Raw genomic sequence first — 15316 nt, 5'->3', positions numbered from 1 at the left:
CCTCCCTAAATCTCCAGGTTCAGCATCTGAGGAGTTGACTGTGCTGCGTCTTCACCATGGACACCGGTCTCTGTGGGGTTGCAGGAGTTGCAAAGACTGTGCTAAGATAAATGTTGCTGGGGAATGAATAGAACTGCTAATTTACAAATGTGGAATGAAATGTGAATTTCAAAGCTTATTTAATAGAACATAGGTGGCAATGTATTTATTTTAAGTACTAACCTTAAATGACACCGTCTGGCACCAAGCCAGCGGGTCAAGCGGTGAACGCCTTTAAGGTGTTCACAGGTACTTTAACTATTATCAAGGTTGTAGTTTTACTCTCACAGTTTACATATGCTACCTACAGCTCTTCTGTCTGGAATAAATGTTTTCCTTCTTTGTCCTGAAAATAACTGTGCTCAGAACAGACAAATTTACTGCTGTTTAGCAGCATCTCTGGACTGCTGTGAGAAATGTCTGTCTCTTTCTGCCAACTCGTTCTGTTGTTTCTTTCAAACTTTGCTTTGTGATTGTAGTTTGGTTTTTTTTTTTATTTATTTTATTTGTACACTCGTAATACACATTTTCACTCCGAGTTCCCAGTTAAAGCCCCAGAAGTATATTTTCAATTTTCTAACAAACATCCCAGGCTTGTTCTTTGGTGATAGTTCTAAAAATATTTTTAAAAACCAGTCTGATTTTTAGACACAGTAAGCAAGGGAGCGGGCAATGTGTGTGGCTGGCAAGAAGGAAAAGAGACACCTGGCCAGATACCAGGTCAGGTTGGTGCCTCCATTGGTGTATGAACTCTGGGAGGCTGCCGTGCTGGGGTTAGCTTCTCTGTAGTGAGGTCAGTGCTGTCTGGGTGGGAGATTAGCACAGTTCCCCACTCCTCCTTCCGACACGGGATGGGTTCAGGCTCTTTTGAGCTGTTTTGGCACTACTGAGCGGGGCTGCGTGACTTGCTCTTTCCTTCCCTCAGCTTCCTCTTCTGCCCTCTGCACCAAGGGATGCTGAAACAGCCCCTCTCTCCAACCTCTCAGGTTCTTCCCTGTTCTCTTGAATGACCTAAGTATTTTTGGGGGTAGGCCCTAGCAGGAGGCTATGACTTTTAGCAGCGAGTGCGCTGAGGTAGGTTACTGAAGATTATGTCCTCTGTGCAAATTGCCTGTTTTGCAAAGGTTGTTGAGAGCTTTCTGGGAAGAAGTTTGCTGTGGGTTACTGAGCAGCCTTTAACAGTTCCCAAAATGTTTTACATCTGTGCCTCAGGTAACAGAAACGCAGTTGTATTGTTTCTAACTCAGTGGCACAGAGATACTGGTAGCTGCTTTGGGAAAATTATTCTTTAATACTGTCACATGAAATAGGCTTGAAGTAGTGAATTTGGCATTGTTTTTCCAAAAGTGAGTGAATGTCTGAAGTACATGTAGTTAAAACTGCTCTGTGAAAATACTAAAGCCCACTAGCTTCATACAGAAGTTGCAGTGGATTTGGATAGAAAAGCATTCAGCATATAGTCTGTATATGTTGACAGAACTGCCAACTACAAATACAAAGGAAAAAAAAAGAATGAAAGTGTTAGCTGAAGTCTGAGGTGGGTAGTAAACAGCAAAAATAGTTGTGTTTGAGAGTAGTGGTTCCTGTAACTCTGACAGTAAACAGGCTTAGGTTGTCAAAGCAACTGCATTATGTATTCATAAAAGAGTGTGCTCTTCTAAAATATGCTGCATGCTGATTAAATACAGCTCTGTCAGATGTTTGTCTCTGAGATATTAACAAATATCCTTGGTGGTTCCAGTTACTGTTAAGAGAATGCCTTCCTTAAAATTCCTCTTTTCCCAAAGCTTATGTGTATGACCAAGCGAGTTTACTTTTGTTCACTAATTTCTCCAAGTTATACTAAATACAGAATCACTGCTGAAGCAGAGAAAAAAGCTGATAATTTTTTAGTAGGTTTATGTATTTGCTGAACAGCGCCTACTGACTTATCTAGGACAAAGGAACGATAATCAGTCTTACTTGCAGACCTCTGCACTGTGCTGGTCACTCTGACCTAAGAAACTGCTCCTGAGCTTTTGCATTCTCGTCAGAGTAAAAATCTGGAGGAGTTGTCTGTTTCAGAGTGGTTATAGAAAGAACAGTTTTGTATCCGTTGCTTGTGCAAAGGCCCACTGAATTTTATGTTGGATATATTTGGAGGGGGAAGGAAGAGGGGAATAAAGGTCCAGATGGAAGGAAGTAATGAAGTATATTTATTTTGCGTATTTCAAAGCTGTTTTGTGGCTGAATGCTGAAATCTGATGAAAGAGACAGGTGATTCCCTAGAGGCATACCTTGTGTCAGTGCTTTTTACGTCATGCTAAGCTAGCAGGCTACTTGCACACTTGACAGTATCTGTGCTTTGAGACCAATGCGCAGGACAGGTATGTAAGAAGCCCATTAATTTGCAATAGGTGCTGCAACTGTGGGTTAATGTTTTGGAGGAGTATTTTTGATGACAAGGGCAATATAAGTTTGTTTCAATTTTCACTGTGAAATAAACCTTTTATCACCTGAAGTGTTCTAATTGTAAACATATTTTGTAGAATGGACTCAAATTATAACCAGATACCTTCGAGAGCAGCTGGCAAAGGTTGCGGAGTTTTATCATGCGACTTCCAGCCAAGGCAACAGCTCTGTAGTAATGCCTCAAGAGATGGAACAAGCCCTGAAGCAGTGGGAATATAATGAAAAATTGTCATTTTATATGTTTCAGGTAATACTTTAAGAAGTGCATGGATTTTTTTTTTTTTTTTTTTTTTTTAAGGTTACCATTCTTGGAAAGTTCCATTTTAGAACTTAGTGGTAGCTTTTGTCATGAGACTTGCATAAATTGTAAATGCTAATTTATTTTAAAGATTTGCTAGCTGAAAAAGCTTTGATTTGCTGAGCGTGCTTGATTGCGATTGCAGCAATGTACTCAATTATTCTCTCTTCTGTGCTATCCCATCTTTTAAAGGCGTTTTTAATGAACGTGGATCAGGGTGAGGCCACTGTGGCACATGAAGCCTTGGGCATTGGAGTGGTGGCCTGGCTGTTCAGTTCCACATGGTTCTAGCCCAGAATAACTCTCTGGTTGTTTCTACCCAAGGATAGAAATAGCAGAAGGGTTGCCAGGAGGGAGTCTATGTGTCAGCAGTAAATCAGGCAGCCTGCTGAATGTGAACTGCAGGCATCACTGGTGCTGTATGCAATTGCTTCCCTGTCCCTAGGGCTGCTGTGATGGTGCCTCGTTCCTGCACGTGTAGCGGTGGTTGAGAGTCGTGGTAGCTCTGTGCTACCAGAAATGAAATAAAACTTGTAATTACACACCTGCTTGTTTAGTGCTCCCAATTAATATGTGATGTGTTATTTTAAATCCTTTAAGGAAGGAATGCTCGAGAGACATGAGTATTTGACATGGATACTAGATGTTTTGGAAAAAATCAGACCCACTGATGATGATCTTCTTAAGCTGTTGTTGCCGCTAATGTTGCAGGTACATGTATGTTTTAAAGCCCAAATCAATATAAGTGTATGTCATGGTTTAACCCCAGCCAGCAACTAAGTACCACGCAGCCACTCACTCACTTCCAGTGGGTTGGGGGAGAAAATCGGAAAAAAGTAAAACTCATGGGTTGAGATAAGAACAGTTTAATAGAACAGAAAAGAAGAAACTAATAATGTTAATAACACTAATAAAATGACAATAGTAATAATAAAAGGATTGGAATATACAAACCAAGTGATGCGCAATGCAATTGCTCACCACTCACTGACCGATGCCCAGTCAGTTCCCGAGCAGTGATTCCCCCCAGGCCAACTCCCCCCAGTTTATATACTGGGCATGACTTAACATGGTATGGAATATCCCTTTGGCCAGTTCGGGTCAGCTGCCCTGCCTGTCCCCCGTCCCGTCCCCCCCAGCTTCTTGTGCCCCTCCAGCCTTCTTGCTGGCTGGGCATGAGAAGCTGAAAAATCCTTGACTTTAGACTAAACATTACTCAGCCACAACTGAAAACATCAGTGTTATCAACATTCTTCTCATACTGACCTCAAAACATAGCACTGTACCAGCTACTAGGAAGACAATTAACCGTCTCCCAGCCAAAACAGGGACAGTGTGATTCATACATGTTAAACGATTTTAATATTTGTGGTGGTAAAATCTATATAAACATTCTTACTTAGGACATTTAGGGAAATATATTGCACATTTGGAATTTATAAACACCTCCAAAATGTTCATGCTTTATAATCCTTAGCTTGCATTGGTAGAATGATTCTGTTACTGTAACTGGTCCTGGAGGGCAGATGAAGTGTTTAGGAGACAGAAGTGTAGATTTGCATTTGAGCTGCTATTTTGTTTTTTAACTTCTGGAGTCTTAAATACTGGGGTAATCCCTTCTAGTTTGTGCATGTTCGATGTTAGATTGTTAAAGAAAATGAATACATGTGAGTACACTGTGTAGTAAACTGTGCATTTTTTTTTTTTTTTTTAAATTTCAGTATTCGGAAGAGTTTGTTCAGTCAGCTTACCTATCCCGCCGCCTTGCTTATTTTTGTGCCAGACGCCTATCTTTATTGCTAAGCGATGGTCCCAACCTTGTAGCTGCGCACTCTCCTCACATGATTATGGGACCAAGTAACCCTCCTCTGGCAGCCCCCAGCCCGAGTGCCCCTGGCCCCGTGGTGAGCCCGGTGCAGCTGGCCTGCTCAGATTTCCTCTCCTGCCCTCAACACCGTCCACTGGTGTATGGACTCAGTTGTATGCTGCAGGTAGGCCAGCCTTCTGTTGCTCTTTGTTTTCTAGGCTATAACCCTTCAGTTTATGGGAAAACAGAGAGGGTTTGGGGCGTGAGAAGGTGCGCTGGTTGTGGTTTGAAACATGCCCGCGTCTGCTAAAGGGTGAGGGCTGAGCAGGTCTGGGGGGAGCGGGAGGACGGGTTCTCCACACCGGCTGAGCCGCGATGGCGGAACCACCTGGAGAAGCTTGTGCCGTCCGTGCGTCTGTCCGCATCTCTGCTGCGGGAAGGAGCGACCCTGCTGCCAGGGATGGCCAAGCCTGTCCTCCGTGACGGAGTGTTTCTGGTTGCAGTAATGCGCTGCGCATCTCGTCGCGTTCTCATCACCGGTGAACCTGTGCGGTTCTGCCAGACCCTGTCTGTCCGCTGAGCGCGGCTGGACGGAAGACAGCACCATACTGACTCCTGCAAGCTCTAACCTTTGAGGATCTCCTTGCTTCTTCCAGCTTCCAAGTCACTGGTGCTTGGTGCCACTGCGGGCTGCTTCGTTTCGGTTTTCTCAGAATTACGAGCAGTTTATATTGCCTTATCAACTTCCACGGTTTTTGAAACTGTGGAACACAAGAGACTGTTCACTTGCGCTTGTTGCTCGGCAATAGCAGGATTGTCAAGAGAGTAATTATTTTCTAAAAAAGGACTCGTATGACGAGCTGTGGTTGTTTGCCTTCCTGAGCGCTGACCTGGTGAGACTTCCTCAAACCCTCCTGCCGTTGTCTGCTAGTTGTCTGTCTCTGGGGGTTGCACAGAGATGCCCTCCTGGTGGTGGTACCAGGAGGATGCTGATGCTCAGGATCACAAAATCATGGAATGGGTGAGGTTGGCAGGGACCTCTCCAGGTGATGTTGTCCACCCCCATCCCGTCCTCCCCCCCGCGTCCCCAGGCAGGGTCAGCTGGAGCAGGTTCCCCAGGTCTACATCCAGCTGGATTTTTAATGTCTCCACCACCTCTCTGGGCAACCTGTTCCAGTGCCGGACCACCCCTGCAGTAAAAGAGCACTTTCTTGTGGTACGCAGCTCCCTCCCCGAGGGCTGCTGCTTTCCCATAGTCGTCGCAGTGCGGGAAGTCCGGAGCCTGGAGGCAGCCGGGCTGTACGCCGGGAAGGCTCGGTCGGTGCTGTCTGAGGGAGGAAGGTGGGAGAGTATCCGCATCCCCCTCTCTGCTGAGGGTGCGAGAGTCAGGAGGTGAGATCCTGTCTGGCTCTCAGGGTGCCGTGACTTTTTTCCTCCTGAACACGGATCTGTCCTGGCAATGTGAGTGTTTGTCTCCATCCCAGGCTGCTGGGGTGTGCTTGTGCGCTCTGGCAGCTTTACAGCTTGTCTCTATGTGCTGGTTTTAGTAACACAGCTGGTAATCTTCCTGCTCTTCCCATACTGTTCGTGTTGTGTACGTGTGTGTGTTTTCTCTGCTCTTTTTTCTGCCCCTTTTTCTTGTGCTACCAAGCGGGTCCAGAAGACAGCCTGGATTCAGACAAGCTCTCCATCTTTTCAGAGGAGCCTTGCTCTAGGCAACTTTTTTGCTAAGGTGCTGCTTTGTAATCCAGATCTGGAATGGGAGAGCTTCCCAAGAAGTAATCCAGCAGTCTCAAAAATAAACATCTATAAGATGAATCAACATCTGTAATTTTAGATGGTATTTAAGGTCTGACCCCAAAACACCAAAGCATTCTGCTTTTGCGCTGTACAATACCAAGTGCTACAGGGTAGTAGGTACCTGCTGGCAAGCTGGTGTAAAATGACTGTTTTGAAGCCTGTCAGTGCAAAATCTTTCTTTTGAAGTAAGTCTTGAGTTCATGGTGCATTTCAATGACTTTTTTGTGCTTTAAAATCTTGACAGAAGAGTTGATTTTAATTAACTTCTTACATTTTAATTTTTGATATGTAGCTTCTTTCTGTAAGTTGAATACCAAAATGAATTCTTTTTTCTAAAGCCCATTCACGTTTCATAGAAAGGATCTGACTGAAAGGAACTTTTGGTGATGTTCTTTGACAGCATTATGAAAGCAATACAAATGGGAATTGAACGTGTATATATTTAAATAATTTTTTTAATAATGAAGGAGGAAAACAATACAGTAGTTGAATTTCCTCAAATGGATGTTTTAAAGTAATTGTGTCTAGGCCTGTCTTTTTGTTTCTTTCACTGTAGTACAGACTAAAAGTGATGCTAGTCTCATGGACTCTCTTATTGTTGGTATTGTCTATCAAATGTGTTTAGAAAAAGAAATTACTTCTGTTTTGTACTATTGCTTGCAGACTGTAACTCTTTGTTGCCCAAGTGCCTTGGTGTGGAATTATTCCACAAATGAAAATAAGAACGTTAATCCAGGCTCACCTCTGGATTTACTTCAAGTTGCTCCATCTAGTTTACCTATGCCAGGTGGAAATTCAGCATTTAATCAGCAGGTAAGCTTTTTTCATTGTCAGATTATTAAGGTCTGGTTTATATCCCAAATAATGATTTGTCATCATTAGGACTATAGCCATGTTTAGATATTTCTGTAGGTCTAGTTTCAAGACTAGTGTTGTGCTAGTTTTTGATGACCTTACTTTGTACTTCATTCAGGTACTGATTTTGTGAAAATACCAGGAATTTTATTTACATTCAGATGTTTTCTGTTGTTAAACTAAACTGAAATTACTTTAAGATGTAAAATGGCAAATAAGAGGAAGTTTGGCGTACCATATTGTGAGATGTGACTATTCAGACACACTGAAAGTTATCTTTTGCTGGGTTGAATGTGAGAAAAGACGTTTTATTGTACAAGATGATTCGTAACAGGCAAAAACATTTGAACAGAACATGCTTCACTTTGTTGTTCCCAAATGTAGGGAGTGTTGTGGAACACCATAGGGCACCTTGCTCCTGCTGAGAAAGCTGTCACAAGTTTGAAATGAAAATTGAGACTTCCCACCACTAGCTAATTAGCATTTTTTTTTTTTTTTTTTCACAGGTTCGGGCAAAGATTTATGAAGTAGAACAGCAGATAAAACAAAGAGGTTGTGCTGTGGAGGTGCGGTGGTCTTTTGACAAGTGCCAAGAATCAACTGCAGGTAAGACAACTCGGAATGAAACAAATGTTGGGAGCTTTAGGGTTTACATCTGTTCTTTGAGTGTAATCTTGTTGCATCATGATTAATTCTAGTAATAGATTTGACAGATGGATGTAATGCCATGTCTTCCTGTGTAAACATTTTTTTCTCTTTTCTTTTCTTTTTTTTTTTTTTTTTTTTTTTCCTCCCCCTCCTCTCTAACTCCCATCTCTAGGGGTGACCATCAGTCGAGTTTTGCACACCTTAGAAGTGTTGGATCGGCATTGTTTTGACAGATCTGATTCCAGCAATTCAATGGAGACACTTTATCATAAGATTTTCTGGGCAAATCAGAATAAAGATAACCAAGAGGTAATGGCTACATTATCTTCTCACTTCATAATCTGTAGACAATGGATTTTATTTTTACGTATGAGAATTCTGTGTATGTGTATATTTGATACAAAAGCTTTGTGTTTTCTTGCTGTATTTTTTCTTTACTACTTGACATTTGGTTTATTAGGAGAAAACAGCTTTTGCTTTTGTAACTGAATTCTTCAGTTCTACGTATGGTAAACCTCATTTAGGAGAAACGATCTACCGAGGTTTTGTGGTTTGTTTTTTGGCTGCTGCCAAGTAATATTCCGGATTATTGTTTGATAACAACTTTTATATCTATTGTAGAAAGTAGTAGATTAGGAGGTTAAGAAGTATAGTAAAATAATCTAAAAGTACATCCTCTTATGTTTTTTGATATTTTTACCTGTGCTCCTAGAACCATTTTCAGAGATCATGAAAATCTTTAGCATTTGACTTTCTTTTTGTGCGCAGTGCAGGTGATAATGTCACTGGGTCTATGTATAATGTCAAACTCTTGAATTTCCTTGGAAAATGGGGAAAAGAAGTAGTAGACAGCTTTAATAATACATTGTTGAAGTAAAATTTTAAAGTGGAAAATACTAGTGAATCTGTCATAGCTGCTGATGTTAATGTTGTAAAAACTTTTATGCAAAATGGCTTGGTTTTTTGAATATGCCTGTGTTTCATTCATGACTATGTTCTCAGTGGTTGAAGGTCATAATTCAAGACCCTCTATTGCACAGAAATACTGTGTAATAATTGTCAATCAGCATTTTAATGACTTTGCAATAAACAAGCAGAATGTATTGTTGGGGGGATAACATCTCTAGAGGTATTTTCGGAGAGATATACCTGCCAACAAACTCTGTATGTGAAACTTGGAACCGGTAGGTGAGAGTGAAATGCTTGCCAGTGTTGTCTTTGTATTGCAAATATGCTATTATGGTAATGAGAGAGAAATAGAGGAAGGAGAACTGTTATAGCAGGCAGATGAAGTTGTTAAAAGTTCTTAACCCTAATGCTTGGATGAAAACAGGAGTTCAACACACAAATATTTTTGTATTTTTAAAATGGGTAGGGTGTGATATGCTTTATCGTTTGAGTGTTGGCTTTTTGTTTTCACCTGCTTTTGGGGGCAGATGATGTGGTTCTGGGCTGTTGCCGTTCTGCACTTGTATTTGTATCTTTTTTTCCTTCTCCCTGTCTGTAGTCCAAAAAGTTTTTCTGACTTCCAGCTACAATTGTGCTAACAAACCGTTTCTTTGTGTTTCAAAAGGCAGTGTTGGTAGGGGGGCTTTTGAGAATAAGGTAATTATTCTGTTCTTATTGTAGGTTGTCTGCTCTTTTACTGCCTTTGTTTTATGGTACTTTCATGACTTGAGGTTGGGTTGCCTTGAAAATGTGCCTGTTTTGGCCCCTAAACAGCTCTCTTGAAGATGTGCTCCCCAATTCTGGGTATCAGACATTTTTGTGAAGGTTTGCCTAGTTAATTTGCAGGGCTACCTATCTTCTGTTGGCATAACATTTTACTCTGAGATGAAGAATGCTGAGTAGGAATAAAGCATTAACATACGTAAGTGACGGTGTGCCTATGTTTGCACAGTACTCACAGGAGACTGTAGGCAGAGCAGAAGCAAAGAAGATGCTGACTTGTTTCTGAGAAAAGGAAACTTTGAAAGTTTCAGTCTTACTGGGTCTAGAGCTGATGTGAAATTAAACTTTTAAATTATCTGCAGCTTCTTAACCTCCTCTGGAGTTTTCAGGACTGTTAGTTGTGGCTTGGCTCGAGCTTAACTTTTGGCAGCTAGACAAGAGGTTTCCTTGGGATGCCAATTGCCTGATTGATGGTACTTGTGCATTTTGACGTTTGAACTCCCACAGTTAGACGCGAGTTACCGGAGTGGTGTTTAGCCGCTTACCTCCCTGCCCCGCACCCCGGAGAAGGGCTGCGGAGCCGCTAGACGGCCGCTGGATGTCGGCGCCTTCCCGCAGTGACTGCGCGTCGGCTCCGGCGCTGCGAGGTTCAGCATGCGGGGGTGTTGCCACATGCGATGCCGTTTGTCTTTTTTTATCTCCGTTTCCTTCCCCCTTAATGAACTTAGGCTGTTTTTTCGTGGTGGAAAAGGCTGTAGGTTACGAGGTCGTGCACGCTCCGTTTTCAGCTGGCAGCGCCTGTAAGCCTGTCAGGACTTTTACTTTGTAAAGATGTCCATCACTAGGATGTCTGCCTGCTGACGTAGTTACTTAAAGCAAAATGTACTTTGGAGGACAGCTGTCTACTACCCCTGTTTTGACGTGAGCCTGACTGGAACATGTTTGGATCCTATTTCCTGCCCATTTTTCCTGCCGGACTGCAAAACGTTGCCGTGACGACTGCAAATGATGCCCTTGCAAGTAGATGTGAGAGCGGTGCTCCAAAGCGCTGGGCACGTGCTGGAGCGGAAGGAAGGTGGCTCCTGCTAAAAAGTACTTAGGTTCTGAGAGAGACCGCAAACGGGTAAATGTGCTCTGGATGCTGCTTTTATACACACTATTGAACTTTATTATGTAACTCAAGGCTTCCAAGTGTCAGATCAAAAGTAAGACTTGGGGGAAGGGGCTGGAATGAGGGAGGGCAGGCGGGTGCAGACAGGTTAGCTGAAAGGACGGGTGCCCTGGGCCCTGTGGGGAGAAGAGCTGCTTTTCATCCCACAGGGAGATGCAGAGGAATGGTGCTGAAGGCTGGGATCTGGTGACATCGGCGGCAGAACGTGAGAGAGCAAAACGGAGTAAAATCTGGAGGGAGGGGCTGAGCTGCGGCCGCACGTTGAGTTTGAGTAGGACGTACGGGGCAGATGGATGGCAGGCATTGAACAGAGCTCAGATGCTGAGCGTCATGTTGCGTATGACAGAGGTGGCACACACTGAAGCTGCGTGAGAAAATGTGGTGTTAAATCCACGTTTTGACCAAATGAAAAAAACCTCCATCCTTGACCTCGAGAGAGGCCACAGAGGTGGGAGGAGAATGCAATGCTTCTCCAGTGACTTGGAGAAGACTTAGCATGGAGGAGCACTGGTTGCATTATTAAATGCTGCATTATTAAGCAGACTTTAAACAGGGGATAGAAATTGCACTGCAGTTTCTCGCCGACTGTCCCTGTGTTTTAAGAGTGATTCGTCTGAGCCTTAATCATGGATCACAGCCTGGGTGCTCTTGTGTGGTAGTGTCCTTACAGGCATGGGGCTTCCATCAGGCTTTGTGTGCAACCCAAAAAGTGGCACTTACTACATCTGTCAGATGCTCAGCTTTTTATCCATGAAGTTCCACATGATAATAACAGTTGTTGAATTCTTTTAGTGTGAAGGTCTGACAGCCAATAAAAATGTAATATCATAATTAATACAGTAAGAACGATGCTACCTTGTGAGTGTGACCACGTGCACAGTGAGTAACACAAAGGACCTTCCATTTCTAATTCTGTTTCACTGACTATATTGTATAGAGTTTCTCAGTAGATTTGGCTGAGTAGGAGGACTTGAAGTCTAGAAATCTATGACGTGGCATAAAGCAGTAAATTCACTTTCATTTGAGATGGTATTGCAGAGAAAACTACTGGCCTTATTTATAGCTGCAGGTATTTTACATCTGACATTTCCTTGACTCAGAACATCTCTTCTGCACAGCTCCAGAACGATTACCACTGTGGTGGTTATTGTGGAGGTACCTTTAAATAAATAAATCCAGTAAACAGTTTGTATTGCTACCATGCAGATTTAAATTAGAGTAAAATTGTGTTGCACTCCATCCAGATTTGGAATACCTTTGATTCCTCTTTACCCTGTTTTAAAGATCACTCCCTCTGAAGGCCTGAGTCAATTTGTGCAAAAATAGAGTCCTCAGAAGAGTGAGCTAGAGAATGCAATAGCGACTTTTTCATAATGTCTATGAAAACTCCTCTTTGAGTTTACCTGTCATCTTCTTGTGGCTTAAACCCACTCAACTCTCACCTAACTTTTGGTCTACCTGTATTTTATTATCTGTCATAGTCTTTCACAACTAAGGAAGGGAACTGAGAAAGGAGTGGGTTGGTTTTTTTTGTCTTAATTTCTTTTGTTTTAGGATGGTTGGCGAGACTTTCTAATTTGTTGGTCTTCTGTGTAGAAAAATACAATTTGGTTAAGTATAGCTTGAAATACACCTGAGCAGTGGGAGGGATACCTGGTAAGTGAAACTTCATACCAGTATTTTCCAGCTAGTATGCAGTAGTAAATGGATGAAAAGAGAGAGTGCTTGATTTTTAAGGACTGATATTGAATTTCTTGAAATCATTACGTGGAATCCTGAAACTTCACGGATATTTGTGCACTCGGATTGCTTTTAAAGCTTAGGTCTCTTAGCTTCTATTTAGGTTTGCTTCTCATGTTGTCTTTGAAGTCCAGCTGAATTCTTATGATGCCAAGAGATGTTTTTCATTTTGGAGTGAAAAAGTCCCGTTTTGAACTTGGTTCTCACGAATAGAGCTTGTTACAAATGCAGAGTTAATATTTGTCTTTCTGAGATCACTTTGCTGGAAATGAAACAAACAAAAAACCCCACCCCAACCCCGCTGTGTCTGTGGGAAAGGAGGTCTAATGATGCCTTTTTAGTTAGTAAGCTACAATTTAACAGTTTGTTACTCAGTTTCAGGTCCTTTACATAGTACCTTAGGATGCATGATGGGTAGGAGAGACAAGATGAGCGAAATAAAATGGACTGAAATATCTGCAGAATCGGAGTCTATTTCCACAAGCACTGAGAAAATAGAGCATATTCTGAGCATTCATGTAATATTTTTAATAATGCAGTTAGCAGTAGTTCAGTTGCTTGAATTGCCTAGTTATCTAAAGCTTGTTTGTGTGGGTATTTTCACCCTTTGTTATTTCAGTAAATCCAACATCAGATTCCTGCACACCTAAGTGTCTGAGGGAGTTAAAGTACAAAATCTCTCTGGAAGGGAAAAATTTATTCCGTGACTTAACTGATGGAGTCCTTAAAAAGAATACACAAATTGTTTTCTCTTTTTATGTTAGACAACTTCAAAGCAGTGATTAATATTTTGTTGAACATGGCCTCATAATTTAAAGCAAATATGCAAATTGTACTCCAATAAAAAGGTTTGTCTTCAAGCTGTTTTTAGCGCTGCAGTGTGTAGGTAGAGCTTGCCTACCGTCCTGTAACGATTTTGTCCCTCTTGGGCTGCAGTCAGAGGCATTTCTTCATATTCCGTGTTTTAGTCTGCACTGCCAGTGTCAGTGCATTTAGTTGATTTAAAAAACCCAGACTTTTGAGGACAGTGTTTCCACAGAGAGTAGTGCACCTTGAGAGCTCCTTTGTGGCAGATATGCAGATGTGTTTTCAAATGGAATGAGCTGTCCTGACTTACTGTGACTGGGGCTAATTTGCATGGATTTGGGATTCTGAGCCAGGCATTTGTGGATGGCACGGGCCCATTTTTCTTCCTACAAAAATCTAATAGCGCTCTTGTTCCTGGCTCTTGTTCCCTTTAGCAAGGCGGGTTGTACTAACAAATGTCGCTGTATTGTACCCCTTCTTTGTCTCTTTTGATAAAAATACGGCTTCTGAAAGCCCTTTCTTGTCTTCTTAAAAGGCAGATTTGGAGTTTAGATAGTCTGCCTTTAAAAAAAAAAAAAAAAAGCTTAGTATTTAAAGGGAATGTTCTTAAATGATAAAATTCCACAATATTAGAACCAAAGCAGCTCTGTGTTTTGAGATTGAATCCTATCACACTAGGAAGCAATTGGATTTTTTGTCATTGTTGTTTTTTTGTTAACCTTCTTCTTGATTGAAGGACGGACTGGCTTCCTGCGACACAGACTTGACTTATGAAAAGCACCTGCTCAGATTTGTTGAATGATCTGATTGAATACATTATCTTCCTGTTTTGAAAGGAACAGGACTAGCCATATAAATATGCATATAAATATATATACACCACCCCCCCCCCCGTGTATATACGAAGTATCTCCTTTATATCCTCCACAGGCGTCTACGACCTGCATAAGAGCACACCTGCTACAAGCTGTTTTTCTTCCCCTTTTAGCCCAAGAAGCAGCAGCGTGTCTCGGGGCAGGAGGACAGGTTTTTCGGGTGCCGTTCACCTCTCTCCCTCGAAAGGTGTCGCGGTGGCGTGAGAGGCGGCGAGTTCCCGTAAGTGGCTCTGAGCGCGGGGAGGGTGGTCCGCCGGGCTGGCGGCAGCTCCTCCGGGTACGCGACAGCCCGGCGAGTGGCGGTGGCAAACGGCACGGGCATTCCCGGCAGCACTGAGTCACACACCTGGCTGCTCTCCGGAGAGGTTTCGGTGAGGTTGGGGTTTCCTTCTGCTTAGTGATTTGAGCTGCTGCTGGGTGTTACGCCCTGCTGTTCCTGCCTCCCCCACGGAAAGGTAACTGCTGCAGTCCAGTGCCTCAGCGGTGGCCTTAGCTAGCGCAAAGTCAAACCAGTTCCTCAGCAGCAAATTTTAATTAAATAATAAAAGCAAGGACTAGCGGGAAAAGGGCTGAGAGTTATGGAAAGCAGAGGTTTAATAGTACTTTTGGCTTTCTATCTCCGCACCTGTCAGGAATGGTAACTTTTAATACTTCCCTTTTAATCCTTTCCTGTGTTTCTAATTGTGTTGTTTGTTGTTTGTTTTTTGTTTGTTTTTTTTAAAACAAAAAGCAACTCTTTTCTTCATCCACCTTCTGGTCCAGTTGTAAATTGGTGGAAATGAGGCCTTTGGTTTTTCTCTGAAAGGGCCTGACTGGTGGATTTCAGAAGGTTACAGCTATTTTGGGTCGTGGCAAAATGATAAATGTTGTGAGCAAGTTGTCTAAACTTGAAATCTTGCTTCGAAGGTGTGTGTTGCCTGGTGTAGATAACCTCTCCCATTTGGTGCCACCCTGAAGTGTTTTTCCTTTCGTTAGGACCTGTGGAAGGTTTGGGAATCTTGAGGAAGGGTCTCGTCTGCGGGAGAGCATCCCCCAGCCCGAGGGAGTTGCAGTTCCTGCCTAGCCATGCCTGTTCCCTGCCTCAGCGCCTGACGTCTTGTCTTCCCTACAAAATGGGGTCATTAAGTAACGTGTGAACTCATCTGTCTGTTTTC

General features: G+C 42.6%; 1 protein-coding gene across 7 annotated transcripts in view; it reads left to right on the top strand.

Moving 5' to 3' along the window:
• MED12L (mediator complex subunit 12L) overlaps positions 1–15316 on the top strand; it is a 152036-nt gene that overhangs the window by 11524 nt on the left and 125196 nt on the right. For all 7 annotated transcript variants that reach the window (XM_049803758.1, XM_049803755.1, XM_049803760.1 and 4 more), the window contains exons 5-10: positions 2568–2737; positions 3389–3499; positions 4510–4779; positions 7059–7208; positions 7757–7856; positions 8071–8207. In XM_049803758.1, coding sequence (XP_049659715.1) covers positions 2568–2737; positions 3389–3499; positions 4510–4779; positions 7059–7208; positions 7757–7856; positions 8071–8207 — 938 coding nt within the window. The remainder of the gene's footprint in view (positions 1–2567; positions 2738–3388; positions 3500–4509; positions 4780–7058; positions 7209–7756; positions 7857–8070; positions 8208–15316) is intronic.

Source organism: Accipiter gentilis, chromosome 6 (assembly GCF_929443795.1).
Source record: "Accipiter gentilis chromosome 6, bAccGen1.1, whole genome shotgun sequence".
NCBI classification, from domain to species: Eukaryota; Metazoa; Chordata; class Aves; order Accipitriformes; family Accipitridae; genus Astur; species Astur gentilis.
This window is presented reverse-complemented; position numbering and strand designations above follow the sequence as displayed.